Source organism: Pistacia vera, unplaced genomic scaffold, assembly GCF_008641045.1.
Source record: "Pistacia vera cultivar Batoury unplaced genomic scaffold, PisVer_v2 Contig825, whole genome shotgun sequence".
Taxonomy (NCBI): Eukaryota; Viridiplantae; Streptophyta; class Magnoliopsida; order Sapindales; family Anacardiaceae; genus Pistacia; species Pistacia vera.
Window position 1 is genome coordinate 395,031 of NW_022196696.1, and position 23,197 is coordinate 418,227.

A 23,197-nucleotide genomic window follows, 5' to 3' on the forward strand; every position below is an offset into this window, starting at 1 on the left:
GGATTTACTTACCTCATACTTGAGTAGTCTCCACTAAAGCTCTCTACTCTTGTTGGATCATAACTTTCCCTTATTTCCTAAGCATAAACTTAGTAAGAACTTAACCCTTACATNGTCCGGAGGCCCAACGACTATGGTAAACATCTAGCAATGTGCCATAGTCCCTAAACCACGATGAAGAAATACTTCATCGAACCCATTTCAGATCATACGTACCATGCAGGTAAAGTCCCTCCATTGAGATATCCTAATCGAGTATGGATTCATGGAACGTCAAAATCCTAAACTCGATCTTCTACCGAATTGTCGATCAATATGTCCGGAACTTGTCATCACAAACTTACTTTTGTATGACTAATAATAGACTCTGGCCAGAGATTCAGTTTTCCGACATTTATCGATGTTCGTCTAGGAACTCGAATCCGGATGGAGTCAGCGGTACTCCCGATCCTATATTTCTGAGTCAATGGATCCCCTCTTGACCATCGTTCGTTTCCGCATATGAACAACGCATGACCAAATAGGCTTTATTATACGAAACATGATTAGTCTCGTACTTATACATCGTATGAACCATACGCATCCATATCGGATCCGACTACAATGTCTCAGGTCAAAGGACTACATCGTGCACTGATATAACCAAACGATAAATCATTGACTACATGATTTTCCAAGTGATTTGTCGTTATTTGGTCACGTTCGAAAAACAGTTCACCAACCGTTAATCCATACCAATGCCCCAGTGACATGACGATCATCGTCATCCATACTTATATCAACTCATGATATCTTTCGGAAGCATCTGATATTCCTACTATGCAATATAGTTGCCCAAATTATATTGCTTCCGTAGGGAACCCTTTTTGATAATTTATTTGCCGATTAAATGAATCATCTGGACAATTCATATACATACTTTATTTTAAATGCATGACTGAATAAAGGAAGCAATTTATATATATGAATTGAAGAACTCTTTCTTCTATTATTTATGATATATATAGATACAAGACAAAATGCTCTGAAACCAACAACACGAATGGTTTCTAGGGCATACACTAATATACACTAACAAGCAGGTATGCGCCAGAGTGGCGAAAGGCTGGGAACGTTCCACGTGTCCAATCCCTGTGCAAGTTGAGGAAATCACTTGAGCAGGTGAGCAACGAAACATAAAGAAGGATTTGCACGGCATCTTGACCTACTACACAGATTCAGTAATCATTACCTCTATTCATTCCACTATAAATAGAAGGCTCCTCTCCCGTTTGTGGGATTAACTAATTTTTCTCTGAAATAGGATACATTCTCTCTCCCTTTCGTGTATTCACTTGTATTCTCTAAGCTATAAATTAGCTCGTTGAATGCGACCTAATCTCATATATTAATACAATATCAATGGACGTAGGATTCGCTTGTTTAAGCATCCGAACCACTTTAAACATTGTTCTTCATCTCTTATCCAACCCAATATCCCCATATACACGTGTGTCTTCTGAGTCAGCTCAGCATTTCTCACGTGCGAGTAATTGGTGTCAAAATCCAGCATCAATAGTTTGGCACTAGAAGGAGGGTCTGGTTTAGTACTTATTCTTTATTGGGAGAATCTCTGACTAATCGGTCCCACTACAGCAAATGGCTTGCCGATTTGAATCTGAGTGAACCAATCATGGTGAGGAAGAGATCCCCTAGGTACAAAAGGACACTTCTCCCGAAGTGCCCTCAGTCCCGCAAAATCTCGTGGGGGATATCCCTTTAAGCTCACGGCTTGATCTAGCCGTCATGAGCTACCTGGAGAGGTTCAACAATACTCTCCAAACGGTCAGCCAAAGGTTGGACCGGTTGGATGGGGTCATGCCACCTGAATTAAATAAGGCGGTGCCATCGCCAAAAACGCTTGTAGGTCACGTGAAAGCGAGGAAAAGAGCAATAGCCCATGCCGCGCACACTATAGTGCTTCAAAGAAGGGGAAAGCAAGTGGCGAATAGCGGGCCTAGAGGCTTCGAGGGGCCAGCGAACACCGACTGCGCCCCGGTTATAATACCCATGGTGCAAAGACTCGGTGACATGTCGCGACTCGAGCTGTCCCGTGCCACGTCGCACAAGCACTCCCACAAAAGAGCGAGGCGGGGAGATTCCCATTATTGCCAAAATGACGACTTCGATCGTCGTTGCGCGGAAGTTCCCACCGTCTGCGGGCCGGTTCGCATCACCGCGAGGGTCAGGAAGGTTCCCCGAACCATTCAGTGCCATCACACGACTCTAGCCAGCGTGTGTTAAGAGCGGTCAGGACTGCCGGGCGAGGCGAGGAGGAATCCTACCTACAGTCTTTCCTCAACCGCAACCGTGAGGGTCGAACCTGCTTTGCAGAAAGCGATCCCCAAATGGCTCCGCTGCCTCAGATTGAGGAACTACATCGAGCCCTGGATCAGTTAAAGGCTCAACGAAATGAGCAAGTGCAAGTCGTAGAGGCGTCTCCCTTTTCTCTGGCTATGTTAGCCGCCTCTTTCCCATCCAGATTCAGAATGCCCGATATGCAAGCATTCGATAGAAATTCTGATTCGCAGGATCATCTATACGAGTTCAACGACCTGATGGAACTCCACCAAGTCTCTAACTTGGCAAAATGTCGTTGCTTGGCAGTAACTCTTACTTCTCATGCCAAGCGATGGTTCAGGTCGATACCAGCAGGATCAATCAGTTCATGGCCTCAGATGAGCTCGACATTCCTGAGACACTTCCAAGCGAACAAGAAGTTCTCAATGCCTCTGAGCTACCTCAACAACATAAGGCAAGAGTGGGATGAATCCCTCCAGTCTTATATCGACAGGTTCCATCGGGAGCTCCATAAGGTAGCTCATACTCTTGAAGAGTCCGTTCGAACTCTCATCATCGCAGGAGTTCGTCCACAGACAGATCTATGGAAAGAGCTGCAATCAGAGGATGATGTTTCCCTCACCCGCTTCTACAGTCTTATAGAGAAGTACCTCCATATTGAAAACTTTGTGGTGGCGCTCAACCGCCACGACCTCGGTCCTTCGGGCAGTGCACCTGCTTGGGGCCGGGGGGGAATAGAATGGCTGATCACCGATGGGCTAATGAAGATCATTGCAAAGGAAAGAAACAGCGATATGACCCCAAGAAATCCTATGCCCTAGTTCCTCATCGCGATCGTGACAAGAGTCAGTACACTCCTTTGAATGTCTCAGTATCTACTATTCTTGATAAGTTAGAAGAGGCCAGCCTGCTCGGAGAGCCTCAGCCCATGAAAAATCCCCCTTCAGCTAGAAACAGTAAAAAGTACTATTGCTACCATTAGGATAATGGGCATCACACCGATGAGCGTTGGGCCCTTAAGCAAGCAATTTAAGACCTCATTAAGCATGGACACTTCAAAGAATATGTTGATGACTTTACTCCCGTGCGGGAGAAAAATCAGGAGGGACCAACTAAGAAGCACTATGGTCGCAAGGGTATCTGCAGCGTAGGGATAATCTTAGGGGGACCACACCTCGGAGGGAATTCGCGAGGTGCCCAAGAGAGGTATGCTCGCGAAGCCCATCATGACCCCATCTGTGTAATGAACACGACGTCGCGACCGTCAAAGGTTCATAGGGAGGAGGAAATCACCTTCTCCGAAAAAGACGTAGTCTGATTGCATCATCCCCATGATGATGCTATCGTCATCATGCCCCAGATAGAGCGCTGCGACGTCCACAAAATGTTAGTGGATAACGGAAGCGCTATGAACATCCTGTTCTAGCGAGCTTTCGAAAGAATGAAACTGGATAAGGCTGGCCTAAAGCCTACCTCCATCCCTCTATATGGTTTCACCGGGGATCACTTGATTCCTAAGGGGACGATCTCGCTCCCGGTCACATTGGGTGACTCCGACGAGGTGACCAGGATCACTGAGTTCTTAGTGGTGGACTGCTCGTCCGCTTTCAATAGCATCCTCGGGCGACCTCTACTGAGAAACTTTAAAGCAGTCACTTCGATTTACCATCTAAAGATGAAGTTTCCCACCTCGACAGGGATAGGGGAAGTAAGCGGATCTCAGCATGCGTCTCGCGACTCCTATGTAAGGGTAGTGCAGATGGCGTGTAGGGGAAAAGGCACTCCGCATGGCATTCCCGAACAGGCAATGGCGATCAGCTAGATCGAACCACAGCCTGGTCCAGCAGAGGATAACTTAGATCCTTGCATTCAGGAAGACCCTTCGAGTGGGCCGGTTGAGGATTTATCTGAAGTGTCAGTCGACCAGAACGAGCCGAGTCGAGTGTTAAGGATTGGAAGCAATCTTAACCCCCAGCTCGCCAGTGACCTGACCCGCTTCCTAAAGGAAAATATCAATGTGTTCGCATGGACGCATGCCGACATGGTCAGGATCAGCCCAAATATTATTTGCCATGCCCTGAACATCAATAGTGAAGTTAGACCGGTCCGCTAGAAGAGAAGAGCAATGGATCCAGAGCAATATGTTGTCTTGAAGGTTGAGATAAATAATCTCCTCCTAAATGGATCCATCCAGGAGGTGCTCTACCCGAGCTGGGTTGCCAAACTGGTTTTGGTAAAGAAGCCCAATGGCAAATGGCGGACGTGCGTTGACTTCACCGACCTCAATAAAGCCTGTCCGAAAGACAACTTTCCCCTGCCAAGGATTGACCAGCTCATTGATGCCACCTTGGGCACGAGCTGCTGAGTTTTATGGATGCCTACTCGGGATATAATAAGATTTTGATGTACACACCAGACAAAGAACATACCTCATTTGTTACAGATCGGGGGCTGTATTGCTACAGGGTTATGCCCTTCGGCCTAAAAAATGCTGGAGCCATTTACCAGCGACTGGTTAATAGGATGTTTTCCGAGCAGATCGGAAAGTTGATGGAAGTCTATGTTGATGACACGTTAGTCAAATCGCATGTCACTTCAGATCGCATAGTACATCACGCTGAGATGTTCAGCATACTCCAAAAGTATAGAATGAAGCTCAATCCTCTCAAATGCTCATTCACAGTATCCTCAGGAGAATTTCTGGGGTACATGGTTAACCAGAGGGGAATAGAGATCAACCCCGAGAAAATCCAAGCTCTCCTCGACATGAAAAGCCCGACCAACCGAAAATAGGTTCAAAGTCTCAATGGGCGAATAACGGCACTCAGTCGCTTCATATCGAGGGCAACAGATCGCTGCTTGCCATTCTTCAATATACTCCATGTAACACCCCACTTGAAATACGTAGCCATTGTGTAAGGTATGGCCTAAAGGATTACTGAATTGCCCCTAAATGAGTTTGTCTATTGTTCATGTTGTTTGGTTGAGTTTATGTTTTAGGTTTGATTGAGTGTGTACCATGGAATTGATCAAGACTTAGCAAATTTTGGAGTTTCAATCTTTGCCGGAGCGAGGGAGAAGCTTCGCCGCGGCGACGTTGGTTCTGTGTTGGCGGTGTCGGTTCTGGACTGTTTCGCTGGGGCGACAGAAAGTTCTTTGCCGCGGCGACGAGACGGCAGAAAAGTTCCTTGAAGTTTCTAGAGAATTCTCCATAGGGGTAAAATGACCATTCTACCCCTAATTAGCAGGAAAAGTGGGGAGTAAAATGCAAGGAAATTTCATGGAGAATAGTGTAAAATGGGGGTGAGTTTGTAAAGAATTAAAGGATAAAGGTGGAAATTTCAAGAAAGAGTAAGGGCAAAATGGGAAAGAGTGGATATTATATGAGTTATTAAGGGTTGAATTCTCTAAACCCATTCATTTTACCCATTTCCACCGCCTCTTCATCTCCCATTTTCTCTCAATTTCTCACTCAATCTTCCAAGGGATTTTTGAGAGTTTTGAGTAGGAATTTGACAAAGAAGTGATCCTAAGCAAGAAGAGGTAAGAATCCCTACTCTAGAGATGAGTTTAGCATTTCATAAGTGCATTAATGAGTATGAACCATCCATATGCATTAATTGTGCATTAAGAAGTAGTTTAAGAAAGAATAGAGAATGTTGAGTATGAGCTACCTTGTGAGTATTAGCTTAAGAGTAGAGAATTTTGAGTATAAGCTATACTATGAGTAATAGTTTGAGTGAGAAAAAGTAGAGAATGTTGAGAATAGCAACTCTTAAGAGTAAAGAGAATGAGAATACTCTAATAGTAAAGAGAAAAGTTGAGAAAGAGTAGAGAATTACTCTAAGAGTTAAGCTACATTATGATGAGTAGCTAGAGAAAGAGTAGAGATCTTGTGCACAAGAGTTAAAGAAGAGAATAGAATAAGCTGTGCGATGGGGAACCTGTGAGTGACGAGTAGAGTCACGCAGAGTGGAACACGAGGTTCCAGCCGTGCCTCCGATAAGATGGGGCCGTGACATTCAGAGAGAGAGAGATTGTACACTCACATGGCCAAAGGTTCCGAATCCATGCATGACTAAATCCGATCGGTAGCGAAGTGAGCGGAAGTCACGTAGAGTGGTAGCGCCCAGCCGTGCCTCCGGTCAGATGAGGTCGTGACATTCCAATGAGTAAGAATGAGAAAGAACAGAAATAGAAAGAACAGAGATGAGAAAAGCTAAGAGTTAAGCTATATTATGAGTACTAGCTTGAGTATGAGTACTAGCTTGAGAAAGAGATGAGCAAACATGAGAAGAATAAGAGAGAGATAAGAGCATAGAGTAGGTTATGCGATGGGGAACCCGTGAGTAATGGGTAGAGTATGCCCGCATGTACGCCGCATTGAGAGAGCGGCATGAGTATCAGATAGAGAAGTGGTGTAGCCCGTGAGAGTGCATGCGGATAAGGGCTATACCCGAGTACCCAAGAGAGAGATATACACTCACGTGGCCAAAGGTTCCGAATCCATGCATAACCGAGTTCGATCGGTTAGAATGAGGAGAAGTCACGTAGAGCGGGAGCGAGTCCCGACCCTGCCTCCAGTAAGAGGAGGCTGTGAGAAGAATTATGAGAACGAGAAACAGAAGTGAGAATGAGATAATAGCGAGTAGAAGAAAGAAACATGCAGTTCTTTTGCCTTAATTGCATATACATCTCATACATGCACCATGATTTCTTCCATGGTTAGTGAGAGTATAATGAGCATAAGAGAGAACCATGATTTTCCTTCATGGTGAGTATGATGAGAATAAGAGAGAACCATGATTGTCCTTCGTGGTGAGTAAGAATAAGAGAAAAAGAACTGAGAATAAGAATAGAGAGAAAGAAAGAAAAAAGAGCAGAACAGAGTTAAAGGAGAATAACAGTATTAGAAAGAAAAAGAAAAACAGTGAGAAATAGAAATAGCAAAACAATCGAGTAAGGAAAGAACCAAAGAGTGAGTTGCGGGGACAGGTAGTAGAGGATTTACTTACTGAGCATTGTTGTGCTCACCCCGTTGTTCTTCTCTGTTTTGCAGGAAATAGGAACAGCGGTCTGATGGACGTCGAGGAGCGAAGAGTATTGGCACTACTGTCCACCAGCTATAATATTTTGTATTAATTAGAAAGTTTTTAATACATAGTATTTTGTATTTGTACAGAATTATATTTTATGAGTAAAGAAAAAAAAATTTGAGCCCACTATCTTTCATATGATATACATATCTATATTTTACATAGTATGTATTATAAGCATAGTACTAAAAAGGAGGTGTTACACTCCAGGCCAATAAGAAGTTTGAATGGACTCCCGAGTGCGAACAGGCATTCTAGAGCATTAAAGAGTACCTCGGAAAGCCACCTCTTCTGTCCAAGCCTCTCACGCTAGAAATTCTCCTATTGTATCTATCCATCTCTCAATATGCAGTCAGTGCAGCTCTAATCCGGGAGGAGGACAGGGTTCAATGGCCAGTATACTACGTGAGCAAGCGTCTGTTAGATGCCGAGATGCAATGTCCGGAAATGGAGCGATTGGCTTACGCCCTGCTGATCGCCTCTAGAAAGTTACGACGTTACTTTCACACCCACACAATCTATGTATTGACCAACTACCCGCTCAAGCGGGTCCTTCAGAAGCCAGAGGCTTCAGGTAAATTGCTCAAGTGGGCCATAGAGCTAAGTCAATTCGATCTGCAATATAGACCGAAGGCAACAATCAAAGGGTAGGCTGTTGCCGATTTTATCTCAGAATTCTCATATCATCTAATGAAGGAATTCGAGCAACAAGCCAGCGAAGTCACCCAGGAAACTGTTCAGAACCTATCGACCTGGAGCCTCTATGTCGATGGGTCATCGAACAGGAAAAGGGATGGGGTAGGCCTTCTCCTCCAAAGTCTCGAAGGGACTCGCATTCATGGCATTCTCCGTTTCGGGTTCAAAGCAACCAACAATGAGGCTGAGTATGAAGCTCTACTTGATGGACTGTAGTTGATCAGAGAAATGGGATCAACTGCGATTAGCATCCACAGCGACTCCATGCTGGTTGTCAACCAAAATTTGGGGGAGTATCAAGCCAAGGAAGAAAACATGATCGGCTATTTAAAGAAAGCTAAGGCCGCACTCGAGCCATTTAAGCACTTCACGATCACGCAGATCCCTAGAGACAACAATTTTGTCATGGATGCCTTGGCAAAGATAGCCTCATTGCTGGACTCGGATGCGCCAAAGAGCACTCCCGTTCGATTCATAGAGGCCCCCAGTATCAGGTCGCCCGAACATGCCGTGAATGTGACCGAGTCAGTCTCCTGGATGACCCCTATCATTCAGTATCTCTGAGATGCGAACTAAAGCTGCTCGTTACATGCTTATAGGAGATCAACTGTACAAGCGAGGGTTCAGCGCCCCTCTTCTCCGATGTGTAACCGATGAAGAAGCAGACTATATTATGAGGGAGATACATGAAGGGATCTGTGGCAATCACACGGCCGCAAGATCCCTCGCCAACAAAGTTGTTCATCAAGGGTATTATTGGCCCCTAATTCAAGAAGACACCTACAACTTTGTTAAAAAGTGTGACAAGTGCTAGCGGTTCGCGAACATACCGCGAGCTCCTTCCCACCAGCTGATAACCATGTCCAGCCCCGGCCATTCTCCATGTGGGGAATCAATCTCATTGGACCCATGCCAGTTGGTAAAAGAGGAGTCAAGTATGCGGTGGTTGCGGTAGACTACTTCACCAAGTGGGTCGAAGCAGAGCCATTGGCCGTGATCACCATTAGAAAGCTCAAGGACTTCGTCTTCAAGAACATTGTGTGCCACTATGGGATTCCTCATACGCTTATCTCTGACAACAGGAAGCAGTTCAATAATGAGGAATTCAAGCAGTTTTGCGACAAGTTGCGTATCTATAAGAAATTTGCCTCAGTCGTAAGATCGCAAGCGAATGGTCAAGTTGAAGCTGTCAACAAAACAATCAAGCACACTCTGAAGGCCAAACTTGGCGCAACCAAGGGAAATTGGGCCAACGACCTCCCCAAAGTCCTATAGGCATACAGGCCAACTCCGAGAACCTCTACCTCAGAAACATCCTTCTCGCTAGTATATGGCTGTTAACCAATGATCCATGTGGAGGTAGGAACTGGTTCACTTCGGAGAGACCTGTTCAGCGAAGCAGACAACGAAGCGCTCATGTGCACAAGTCTGGATTTAGTCGAAGAACATCGCAGCAAGGCTCAGCTAAGAATAGCAGCCTATCAGCAGCGCATGAAAAGGTTCTTTGACTATAAAGTTAGAAGAAGAGACTTCTAGGTCGGCGACCTTGTCCTTAAGGAAGTCATTCTCGGTACGAGAGAACCGAGTGTGGGAGTATTGGGGCCGAATTGGGAAGGTCTGTATCGCATCGCCAAAGTGATAAGACCGGGGACTTATCACCTCAAAAGGCTAAACGGTTCCGAAGTACCATGAGCTTGGAATGCTGAGTATCTCCGCTCATATTGTCAGTAATTCCGAACTCATTTTTCCATTGTAAAGATTTTACTTTTCTCAAGCTTTGTAAATAATATAAGTTCTTTTGTAATCGCTTTTTCTACATGTATACTATTTTGTTCGCATAGATATCATTTGTACAAATGTTATTGTAAGCAGTTAGAATGTGACCTCATGTGTAACATTTGTGGGGTACAAAAATTGTAAGTACTCACAAAAGATTAAGAAAGCGATGTCTTTACTGATAAAAATAAAAAGAAGTACAAAAAGCAAGCATAAGAAGGGCAGTACAAAAGTAAAGGTAATCATTGGCCTTTATCCCCAGGTCCCGGAGGAGCGACCTCAGCGTCCCCAGGCTAGTCGCCAACCACCTGGCCTGTAACGACTCCATTCTACTCATATTCTTTTAAAAATATACATAGTAATAATACATGTAAGAAAGCATAAAAATTGGGCCCAAAATTTTCTTTTATTAAACATACACATTCTTTATACAAAAGGTTGTATCATGTACAAAAATATCAAAAACAGGGTGGACAGTGTAGCCATTTCTCTTTGCTTGCCGACGCCCATCCGACTGTGTCCTCACCTAGGTCCTGCAAAAACATAGAAAAACAACGGGATGAGCACAACTAAGGCTCAGTAAGTAAATCCTCTACTCATCTATTCCCGTAACTCTCTCTCCAATTGTTTTCTTACAATTCTCTGTTTTCTCTTTCTCGTAACTCTTTTCTACTAACTCTCTTTTGTAAGTCACGACCTCATCTTACTGGAGGCACGGCTGGGACTTGCTCCCGCTCTCCGTGACTTCTACTCATTCTAGCCGATCAGACTCGGTTATGCATGGATTCGGAACCTTTGGCCATGTGAGTGTATAACTCTCTCTCGGGTACTCTCGGGTATAGCCCTCATCCGCATGCACTCTCACGGGCCACACCACTTCTCTCTCTTATACTCATGCTGCTCTCTCAATGCGGCGTACATGCAGGAATACTCTACCCTCACTCACAGGTTCCCCATCGCACAACCTACTCTATTCTCTTGTTTAGCACTACTTTCTCTTTGTTCTCTAGTACTCATTCTCTCTTTCTCTCTATTCTTAGAGTAGGTCAAACTCAATTTCTCTACTCTTTCTCAAACTAACACTCATAGTGTAGCTTATACTCAAAAATCTCTACTCTCTCTCAAGCTATAACTCAATACACAATTAAGGCACATGGATGGTTTATGCTCAATAATGAAATTAGGAAATGTCAATATGCAATGTAGCAAGAATTAAGGTTCACAATTCATGCTCATATCTCTCTTAGGCATTTCATCAAACAATTCATGTGCATGCAAAATCTCTACTCTAATGACTACTCTACTACATTCTCTAGCCATACAAATTGGGAGAAAACCCCATTAATAACTAGAAACCCTAACAAAGAAACACTTCCAAATAGGTTTACAACAAACTCTCTCCAACTTCTTCTATCAACCCAACTCAACATCATAGAAGTTCAACACTTCTCATACTCAACATAATCAATAAGAAATAATTACTAATCTTATCTCATCTCATCTCAACAACATTACACATACACAATCTCTACTCAAATGAATTCCTAGAGCTCAAATGAATTCTTAAACCTCAACTTAAATTGGATTTACTTACTTTGTGAAAAAGTGACTTCTCTAGCACTTTTCCTTTCCCTTGGTGTCTTGTCTTCTCTCTACAACTCAAAACAACAACAATAGCAACAACAACCATATAAGACTTCAATATAACTATAAGCAAACTCACATCTAAAGCAAGAATCCTTACCTTAGGATGCTTTAGATGAAATCTCTACTCAAAATTACTCAAAAGCTCTCTTAAATCCCTTAGAAATCTTGAAACAATTGAAAGCAAAATGGAGAGAATTGAGAGAATGGATATGGCGGTGGAGAAGAATGAAATGGAGGGTTTAATACACTTAGCCCTTTTTAGCTCATGAGAAAATCAAAACTTCCCAACTTTGCCCTTGATCATCTTTGAAAATTCCATCTATATCCTTTGATTCATTACACTCACACCCATATACTAACCCATTCTCCTTGAAATTTCCTTGCATTTTACTCCCCACTTTTCCTGCTAATTAAGGGTAGAATGGTCATTTAACCCTTATGAAAAAATATCTAGAAATCTCAAGACACATTTTAGTCGGCTCGTCGCCGCGACAAAGAAACTTTCGTCGCCCCGGCGAAGAAAGATAGAGCCTACACCGCCTTATTCAAAGCCAACGTCACCGCAGCGAAGACTACAAATCTAAAATTCCTCAAATTTCAACCAATTTCAAGGCAAACACTCAACCAACTCAATATACAAACTCAATTAAAGCTGAATCAATAAACATTTAAGCAAAACAGCAAATCTTAAGTACGTACCTCAAGTGGGGCGTTACATGGCCGGTCGCGAGTTCCTCTGGGACATATTCCAGATGCTTTTTCGGGTCAGGACCTCGGGCTACCACCTCATCCTCAATCCGCGCCATAGAGGTGAGGATGTCTAGGTATTCGTCCGGGAGGTTGATCAAATTGATGTCAGGATTCTTCGGCCATAGGGAATAGATGGACTGAATTACCCATTCCGCAGCCCTCTTCTTGATCTCCAACTCTTGTCGCTGCATCTCTTCGGTCAACGAAGCGACGCGACCGTGGTTGAGTTGGACTTCGGCCTCAAGCGCCTACCTTTGCTTCTCAGTGGTCTCCCATAGCTCCGCCCTTTCCTGCTCTGCTCGCAAGGCCCGCTCGAACTTCGTTTGTAGCTCATTTTCTTTCTCACCAGCCTCCTTGATGAGTTTGGCCACTGTCCTTTGGAGCTCCTTTACTTCCTCTCCTCATTTCTCCAGCTCGGCCTTCTAATAGTCCACCGTGCGAAGAGCAACATTCTTTTCAGACAGGTACTGGTTCGTCGAAATGGTGGATAAGTCTTTCTCTACTTCAGCGGCTTCTAAGTCCCGTTTAAGCCGCGCGTTCTCTTCTTTCAGCTTGACCAACCCCTCAGCAACTCCCAACTGAGCCTTTTGTATAAACAAGTGCATGGAGAGCAGGGCCTGCATAATGAAGAGAGTTAAGAGTTAGTTTCCTTTCTACTGAAAATAGTAAATGTAAAGTCCTCGCCGAGGACTGCTCATTTTACCTGGCTCAGGTGTTGAAAGGATGTGGACATCAGGTCCACGGAGTTGGAGGCCATGAACTTCTCGAATGCCTCTGCGAGCCCGTACTCCAATAGGGTGAAAACCACCAGCTGCAAATGATCTGGAAGTTGCCCCATTGAATCCAGCACGGGCATGCCCATGCCCATGCCCGCAGTAAGCAGCGTTCCCTCCGCTGGTTCCTTGCTTGACCTCTTTTCGGGACCTACGACCTCTCTCTGCCTCGTTTACGGCCCCCTCAGAGCAATAGAGATGTCGATCACACCCCTGAAAGTCCCTCCCGAACGAAACGCTTGGTAAGGCTGCGACCTTTTGGGCTGAGCGCCCAGGCCCTCTGGTTTAGACTCTGACTCTTAGGCCTGAAGTTACTTTCGCTTCTTGGACTTTTGGGCCATGGTCTTATGCTTCGGGCGAACAGCCAAAGGTTGGGGAGCGCTTACAAGTCAGGCCAGAGCACCCGTCGGTGTCCTTCCGATGGGGGGACTGCTAGGAGCCGCTTCAGCCGGTTCGGTGACATTTACTCGGGGGAAGGTGAACTACCTTGGTCGCGGCTACTTTGTCACTTTAGGAGGCATGGTCGTTGTATGCGAACATCGTTAGTAAAACAGTCGTTGCATACAAAGTTAAAAAAAAAAAAAAGAACAGGCTAAGGTTATGGTACTTACTCGGTATGGTCTCTAAGGTCGCTTCGGGATTGAAGAAACTGTATTTCTGCAAATTCGTGGTTGTCACGAGTAGTCTCATGTCACGACTCTCTTCGGGCAAAAAGCCGAAAGCAGCAATTCTGTCAGGATCCTCGAGCGTCGATAACCTAGTCGTCTTGTTAACTGCAAAGAAACAAAAAGCTCATTAGTGAAGACTAAAAGGAAATTCGCAAACTCAAAGAAAGGAGAACCTACTCGGCTCCTGAAATTGGAAATGCCATCATATTAAAAGAAGAAAAGCCTCGTGTCATACGCCCCAATATTGCTGGGGTAGCTATGTATTCCTGCTTCGATTGTAGGTCACTTCGAGAGGTAGAAGGAATCCTTGTCCTTACTGAGCAACCGAGCTCTAGAGCAGCTAGCTCGCCCAAACCGTTTTCGCCACATGTGATATACATAGCCACGGCTATCATATACGCATTCGGCATAAGCTGTAGCGGTGCGATCCCCAAGTGATCTAGGACCAACCTAACGAAAGGGTGGAAAGGGATCAACCCTCCAATCTTAAAATATTCTCGAAGATCGCAGCCATTCCTTCTGGAGGATTCCGAGCTGTGTACGTTCTATGTTGGAAGACCTCTACGTCGAGGGCGTATTGGTCTACCACCTTCTGAATCTCCTTGGCAGTAATTACCGATAGAATCTCCTGAGAGGGACCTGTAGGGGCATCCTGCACCGGTGAGTTAGTTCCCTCATCTGTCCTGGTCGTTGAGGGGTCCATTCTTCTATGGTCTAAAAAAAGCGACATGCAGGAATCACTCAGTCATCGTACACTGTTTCGTACGATGATGTGGAAAAGAATAAATACTTCCTCCCTAAAACCTTAAAAGAATCCTTGAGCCACCCCCAATGGCTCAAGCCCTAGGAGAAAGCTTATTCTCCAGCCAACCACCAGCAAACGATCATCGTTACCGCATGGTTATCATCAAAAAGCAGAAAAAAAAGTAACAGGAGAATCATCCTTACCTTTTGAAGTATGAAGATTGATCCTCCTGCTCCGAGTGTCAAGCATGCACCAGTTTGAAGACGGAAAACCAAGGGTCACGAAAGTTTCTTGCTTTCTCTGAAGAAGTGAATATTTTGCAATTACCTAAGGTGAGCCTGAGGTTTTATAGTGAAAGAAGTGGTGTTTGGTTTTCCCGAAGTCAAATGACGTTTGAGAGAAAATCACTTCTCACCGTTGATTGCGACCACTTGTCGTTAATCAGCAAAGAATAGTGACCGTCACGCTTCGAGAAACCAAATCGTCGTTCTTTTCTGTTGAAACACTCAAGCGACGGCTCGTTTCCCTCCTCCACATTAAAAGCGCTCACATCCGCATTTAATGCTCTGATAGGGAATGTCGTTTTAGCATGGCTAGCATTTAATGCGCAGTTGTCACTTATTGCGCATATGACACGTTTGTCAAAGCAAAAGGTGTTTCATTTAATGTATCAGCTGCAAAAGTGCAATGGATAACATCTAAATAGGTCGTTACATTAAACACTTTTCGTCGTGTCAGTTGTGAAGTGACGTGACTCTTTGCCCTCGTTGCATGTCAGTTGCGAAACGACGTGACTTTGCTTTCAACAAAAAAAAAATTCGCTAAGTGCAATCAAGTCGAGAACCTCAGTCAAAGACCAGAATCATCGTTATGGCACTGGATAGGATCTAGAACAGGTCACGGACCTTGAGGAAGACCATTTCAGGTCGCCTGCATGGGAATGTTTCCATGGCTTCTTTCCAACCAGGTCGGATCGACTAGTGTCCATTCGACACATCAAATCAAGGCATAATTGTGTAGTTCTTAAGGTTCGATCCTCAAACCTTAAAAACTAAGGGACTTCTGTTATGCCTGAAAAACGTAGGGCTGACGCCAAGCCTTGTCAGCGTGGGCGGTCAGAGCCTAGGTAGGTTCTGCAACGGTCCAGACGCAGCCACATTACATGTTGATGTAAGCGGCATACTCCTGCCAATGTAACAGGTATGCGCCAGAGTGGCAAAAGGTTGGGAACGTTCCACGTGTCTAATCCCTACGCAAGTCGAGGAAATCACTCGAGCAGGTGAGCAACGGGACATAAAGAAGGATTTGCACGGCAACTTGACCCACTACACAGATTTAGTAATCATTACCTCAATTCATCCCACTATAAATAGATGGCTCCTCTCCCGTTTGTGGGATTAGCTAATTTTTCTCTGAAATAGGATACATTCTCTCTCTCTTTCGTGTATTCACTTGTATTCTCTAAGCTATAAATCTGCTCGCTAAATGCGACCTGATCTCATATATTAATACAATATCAGTGGACGTAGGATTCGCTTGTTTAAGCATCCGAACCACTTTAAACATTGTTTTTCATCTCTTATCCAACCCAATATCTCCATATACACGTGTGTCTTCTGAGTCAGCTCAGCATTTCCCATGTGCGAGTAGTTGGTATCAAAATCAAGCATCAACACATTACAATGCCTTAATGGGAATTTTGTCCAAGTAAATATTCCTTTAGCAAACCCGAGTAACCCATAGTTGAAATTTATTATAAAGTTCAATGAAATTCCATACAAAAACTCTACATCTTTGAAAAGCAAACCCTTGTACAGGCATAGGCATATTAAATACATCCCATGAAGCCTTAACAAACCCACTAAACAAGTGTGTGTGGGCTGAAGTTACAGTTTTGACCTCTTGTGACCTAATTAGGCATAACACCAAAGAAAGACGTGTATGACTTGAGCGTTGAAGGGTTAACGCCAACAACACCCCTACTTGCCCCCTTTGACCTATGTTTGTGTTTACCGAATAAGATTTGACCCACTCTAATGGCAGGAAGGCTCCTAGGAACAAAGTGTCATATAACATATGTATCATGTTTCCATTCATCAATTTTAAATAATCAATTAATATAATTAATTAGTGCATTAATCATATAATATAGATGAGGTAGACCCTTTCAACAAAAAAAAACTTATATAGTGTCCTCCGTGAATTGTGGTTTGTAGAAATTAGAGAATGTAGTTTTGTTATGATTTTCCTAGGTTTTAGTTAGAGTTAAAAGACATAGATGTAATAACCAAGATGTCAAAGGCATGTTCCAACTCAAAATAGTCCTTTAGATGTTAATTTTATGTTAAAAAATATAAAATCTAACTAAGGGCAAAATAGTCAATTCATTTGTAACGGTATGAATTAATTATCCATAAAAGGGTATTAGGGGCAAAACAATCATTTTTCCTATGGATAAGCATTGCAAAGGTCAAGGATGAGTAGGCATCGTTGCATTTAATGACATTAATTAAGTAATAATTATGTTTAGTGCCAAGTGACCAAAATTCCCTTATATGAAGAATTAAGGACTTATGAGTTATACAATTAAAATTATTGGGCCAATAAATAATTTTGAAAAATTAATGAAATATTTTCCTATAAATGAGAGGAAATTCGTTCAACCCAAAAGAGATATCATTTCTTCAACCTTTCTTCCATTTTCTCTCAAATCTTCCATGAAACAAGTTTTTTCTCTCTATGTTTTAAAGGAGTTTTGCATAATTTTTCAAGGAGAACAAGATAGGAGTCTTGAATCTTCAAATTGAGGGGTTTAAGGTAAGGATTAAAAACTCTAGTTTTGATGTGATTTGAAGATTTGAGGTAGATGTTGAGGTATAATGTTATATATGTAGGATTAAGGTGTAAAAGAAGATAAAGGCAAAGGATTTGGTGGGGGAATTCTTTAAAAAGGTAAGGAAGAACCTCTCACGACTTTAGGGATTATGCTAGGGTTTGTAGATTTTAATGAAACCTTAAATTAAGGCTTTAAGGCATAGAATTAGTTGATGGGAAGTGTAGTTGAACTCATTAATGTTATTTATTGCCTTGAATTCATTATACATGAAGTTATTGCCATTTATGTTTTATGAGTTGTTATGTTTAATTGAAGAAAATGAAGTATTGATGTTGATTGTTGCAAAACTTGTAGTATTGGAGGCCACATGGTATTGAATGGTTGTTATTAGAAGTGTTGATTTGTTGTTTGCATTAACTTACAGTGTTATAGCAATGATGGATGATCATGGGAATGAGCTTTTACACTTCCTTTAAGATGTTAAAGACTATTAAGGGGAGATTTAATTGATCCATAAGTTGACGTATTTGTTAATTGTCAATAGAAGTTGATATGGCATGGTTTAATATGAAAGATTCAGATTTGACAATTTTAGGGGTTATGTTAAACATGCTTCAGTATTTTGACCATAACTTAAGTTATAAAACTCTAAATGAGATGATTCTTGAAGCATTAGAAATTTAAGACATAGCCCTATAACATTTATGTTTATGCCAAGAGCCAATTCGTTTGAGAAATGGATGTAAAATGGCTTGAAGAATAAACTTCTGGTTATTAAAGTTTAAGATTTAACATGATCAATTCTTATGATTATGAATTGATTATTAATGTATTATTGTAATTAAGCCATGTACTAATGTTTACCCATTAGTTAGATGATCTTTGAAAGATATACATGGTCATGGATGCGAATGCATGATTATTGTTATGAAATGGCATGAAGATGCAATGTAATATATGTTTCAAGATGATGAATGTGAGCAAGAGGTAATGTAAATGGATTGATAATCCATAGATGAATTTGAGGCTAGATGAGAGGAAAGATGAATAAATGCTTTAGATGCTAATTAACGCGTGAGCATATCCTCGTATTCCGGTTGAGGAAATATGAATATATGCTTTAGATGCTAAATAACGTATAAACACGCCTCCCGATAATATGAGCGCTAGATGAATTTGAAGCTAGGTGAAAGGAAGTATGAAGATATGCTTTAGATGCTAAATAACGCATAACACGCCTCTTGGTGATATGAGCTCTAGATGAATTTGAGGCTAGATGATATGAATTGCTTAAGACACTAAGAAAAGTTTGATCGGCTAAACGTTGGATGATTCATATGCATTTAGTTGCATTACATGAGTTATGATGTTACTTACATTATGTGATGATTTGTACTTATGTTAGATGATATTTAGATGTTACATCATGACATGTGATGTGTGTGCACTATGGTTACATATTTATTTGTATGTGTACACTTGATGTTTTATATGACCATGGGGAAGATGATGAAAAATATATGACTTAGTAAAGAAAATGAACCATACTTAGATGCTAAAAACGTGTGGTATGTGAATGGATGTGTTTGAATAAATGTTAAATAACATACTTAGTATTAAATGGATCATTCCTAACTAAGCGATTAGTGCTCACCCTTTCATGATTGAATGTTTTACAGGAAATCCAAAAGCGAGGGATGCTGAAGACAGCAAGGCTATGCGTGAGGGGAGATAATTTATTGTCATCTTGATGTAAATGGCAAATGTTTTTGAAAACACCTTTTTGAAGCTTCCACCATGTGAATGAAAATGACATTAATACGTTTCGATTGATTGATGCCCAAATGAATTTAAGTTTTTATTTTTATTTTTAAAGGTACAAATTTTGATTCTGTGGTACTTCTTATAGTAATGTTTCGGACATTATTATTATTCTTGTACAAGTTTTCTAAATACAACTCGTTTCCCAAATATGAATTCTCTGGATTTTCATTGAGGAATATTCAGAGGGTAACTGACTGGGGAGATATTTTACAATAGAACCCGAGGTATAATGTAATAACAAAAATCTTTTTAAGGTTTATAAAATAATAAAAATCCATCTATTGTTAGTAAATCGTTAATGAGTGATTAGACTTTACAGTTTTACAAGTTAATGGATATTTGTCAAATTGCCATACATAAAATTTAATAAAAAAGAGAGTTTATTTAGAAAACATAAAAACAAAAAAAAAATAATTGTTTTGATAATGGCATGGGATGTAATTAGTTTGAGGGTTGCCAGCATGCAATATCCAGGGAGGCAGACGTCCAAGTGTCCAACTGCATTGTGTGCGTGTCGTCCTCTCACAATCTCAAATACGTAACATCAATCACCAAAGCAGCACAACCCGAGACGATAAGAATGGCCGTGAACACCCATCTCCTCATTTCAGATTTCTTTGTAAAAAGAAAGGACAATCCCATCAGAAACTTGCTGCAATCCTTTGTCCATTTCCTTCCTGTTAAAATTACGCGGCACGTCGATCGTGGCTGCCACCTTAATTTGCGTGTCCAAACACTTTCCACAGCTCCCGTTATAAAGCTATATGACCTCAAACGTCTCTACCAAAAAGATTATCAAATAACAAGAAAATGGCGAAACCGAGGGCTCTGATATTCAGTGTGGTGTTGGTGTGCATCATTGTATCTGTTACGGCGTATGAGGGTTTTGTGGGAGGAAAAAGAGAGGTGAAGGACGTGAAGAGAAACAAAGAGGTGCAAGATCTTGGGAGGTTTTCTGTAGAGGAATTCAATCGACAAGGCATAAATGGTTATGGAGATCTAGTTTTCTCAGAGGTTGTTGAGGCCCAAAAGCAGGTGGTTTCTGGGTTCAAGTATTACCTGAAGATTGAGGCCACCACGCATAGAGGGGACAGAAAGGTGTTTGATTCGGTTGTGGTCATAAAGCCATGGCTTCGTTCCAAGGAGTTGTTAAACTTTGCTCCTTCAAAGTGATGGTGGCGGTGTTTGTAGTTTAATAATGAGGTTTCTTCTTTTCTTAATTTTTGTTTTTGTTATGGGTTAATCTTATGCATGTAATGTAATCATGTTTATGTAATCTTCAAGAATAATCAAATAATAACATTAACAATTATTTACTAACATTTCATAATCTATGTTTCATGTGATCTTCGAGAAGGGAGAACAACATTTTCCCTACCCAAAGTTTGGTGAAACGACACTTTCGCACCCATTAAGTTTCAAAACGACAATTTTCCCCCCATCGTTAAGAAACGTTAGTAAAATCTGTTGATAATCAGTGCAAAGATGGAAATACCTTTCAATCGAAATCCATATCCAAACTGAAAAAAATTATAAAAAAACTGAAAAAAGTTGCAAAGCGAATCCAGCCTACTTAAAAATCTTCAAGTTCTTCACCTGCCAAAAGAAAAAATCCCGATCCCTCTTTCATCTTTCTTCCTCGCTTATCTTGCACTAAAACATCATCAATAGAGAGGGCATGAATAAAAGATTTAGCACGTTTAATCTTTGCACAATTACGGAAGTATTTGAAACATCTATCCCCCTCTTTTAACCAAGAAACCCGAGATTTCTCCCTCCAAAAAGTATGCTAACATTGAAGAGCTTCCACCAGGTTTTGTTTAGCTTTAATTTCTTCCTCAAAACCTTCAGTAGCATAAGACATCTATGAATTGGAAAGCTGCACCTAGGCAAGAAGCAACCTGACCTTCTCCACTTTTGAATGAACATCACCAAAAACATTTTTATTCCAATGCTTGAGACATTCTTGTAGGGCACGCAATTTGGAGCACACCGCCCCAAAATTCTCCTCCCCCTTTTCTTTTGGTGCCCTAACCTTTGTCATCGCTGCCCCAAAATCCTCCACTATAATGACACAGCCTCCACAGAATCAACCACCATCGCTACGCATCAAACGCAATATCTACAACCTCCACAACAACAACAACATCCACTACGACTCCTAGCACAGGTGGAGGTGGCGTGATCTTTAAGTTTTCTAGCTGTAAACTTTTAGATCTCGTTTGATCGGATTCAACCATCTACTATCGCCAATGGGTTTTGGGTTTGAAAGATTTTGGGGAAGAAGGGTAGAAGGGTTTGAATTTAGGGTTTTTGTTTTTCTTTTAAGCTTATATATAGGGGATAAAATAACATAATAGCCTTTTAATTGTTTTTTGAATTTACCATTTTATCTTTCTTCAGTTAAATTAACGGATGGTGGGTGGAAAATTGTCTTTTTGAAACTTAGAGGGTGGGAAAGTGTCATTTCCCCAAACCTTGGGTGGGAAAAGGTCGTTCTCCCCTTCAAGAAGAATGAAATAACAATAGTTAAAATGGGCATAAACCCATAACAAAAGCAACAATCCAGAAATTATCGGTAATGAATGGATACTATTTATATTATTATGATTTACTAAATATTTACCCTATTATTAAATCTTAAAATATTTACACTATTATAATTTAATAAATATTATAAAATCATTCTCTTATGTTTTATTCGAGCATTTAATAACTTAAAATTAAGAATTAAGAAAACAGAGAATTATATTTTAAGTTTTTTCAAAATAACAAAAATTATTATCTTTTGTTAATGATTTTTTTTTTTTTATAAACCGTTAGTAAATATTACTAAATTATTTTTTACTTTTTAATCTTTTATTTTGATATCTAAAATTCATCTGTTGTTATTTTATGGTAGTTTAGGAGATTAATATCGTCAACTAGAGTTGGGCATTTGAGATTGGGTCCAAAAACCCGGTCCTAGCAGGTTTGGTCCCAAAACCGGACCAGGCCTAAGGAGGAGGGCTCGGTCCCTCCACTAGACCCTCCTCCAAGGCTTGGGCCCAAACCTTTTTGGGGGCGTTTGGTTTAAGAATATTAAATTGCTAGGAATGTTAGATCATTGGAAAGATAGATTACCTTGAAAGATTACTAGGAATCTTTAGAAAAATGTGTTTGGTTAGTTGGTGGGTATGTTATATTAATATGTTTGGTTATGGGGAATAAATTGGTGGGTATGTTATTTAAATTACCAAATTATCCCCTTTTCAAATATTAATATAATAATATTTTTATTATTAACTTTTGAATAATTTCTTTTAACCCCCAATATTTCAGATTTAGTTAAAACACCCCCGCTTATATAAAACTTTAATTTATTATGAAATCACCCCTGCCACTTGCCGCCACCGCAGACCGCCGTCGAAAGTCTCCATCAGCAGTTGACCGTGACCAAGAGGCTTCGATATGGCCGTTTTCGGCCACATTGATGGCCGAAAACGGCCATATCAGGCCAGATATGGCCGCTAACGGCCAGATCCCTGACAATTATTGGCCAGATCTAGACGAGATCTGGCCACTAATGGCCAGGTCCATGGTCCAGATTTGGCCGATAATGGCCAGGGATCTGGCCGTTTTCGGCCATCAATATGGCCAGAAACGGCCATATCGAAGCCTCCCGGTGTCTCCCACCGAGTCTCGTTATTTTTTAGGGACTCCGATGATTTTTCGGCGGCGGCCCATGGTGGTTGGCCGCTGTCGGCGGTGGTGGCTGGGTGGCAGTGGTGGTGGTGGCTGGGTGGCAGTGGTGGTGGTGGCTGGGTGGCAGTGGTGGTCTGTAAATTATTTTAAATATAAGGGTATTATTGTCCAAAATTTTAATTAAACAGGGGTAAAATTGAAATAGGATATTAATGTAAATTTGTTTTAAAGTAGGGGTATTATTGTCCAAAATTTTTATTAATGAGGGATAAAATTGTAACAAAAAAAGATAACCCTGTTAATCTCAGAATACCTAAGAAAATTGAGGTAATCAGATTACCTCCGATATTACCAATAGTAAC

General features: G+C 41.6%; 1 protein-coding gene across 1 annotated transcript; it reads left to right on the forward strand.

Annotated features, from left to right (window-relative positions):
• The first annotated feature begins 19,782 nt into the window (after positions 1 to 19,782).
• Positions 19,783 to 20,349, forward strand: LOC116117909 (cysteine proteinase inhibitor B-like). Its single transcript, XM_031403904.1, has one exon. The coding sequence runs from the start codon at positions 19,962 to 19,964 to the stop codon at positions 20,322 to 20,324; it is 363 nt and encodes a 120-aa protein (XP_031259764.1). The 5' UTR covers positions 19,783 to 19,961; the 3' UTR covers positions 20,325 to 20,349.
• The last annotated feature ends 2,848 nt before the right edge of the window (positions 20,350 to 23,197 follow it).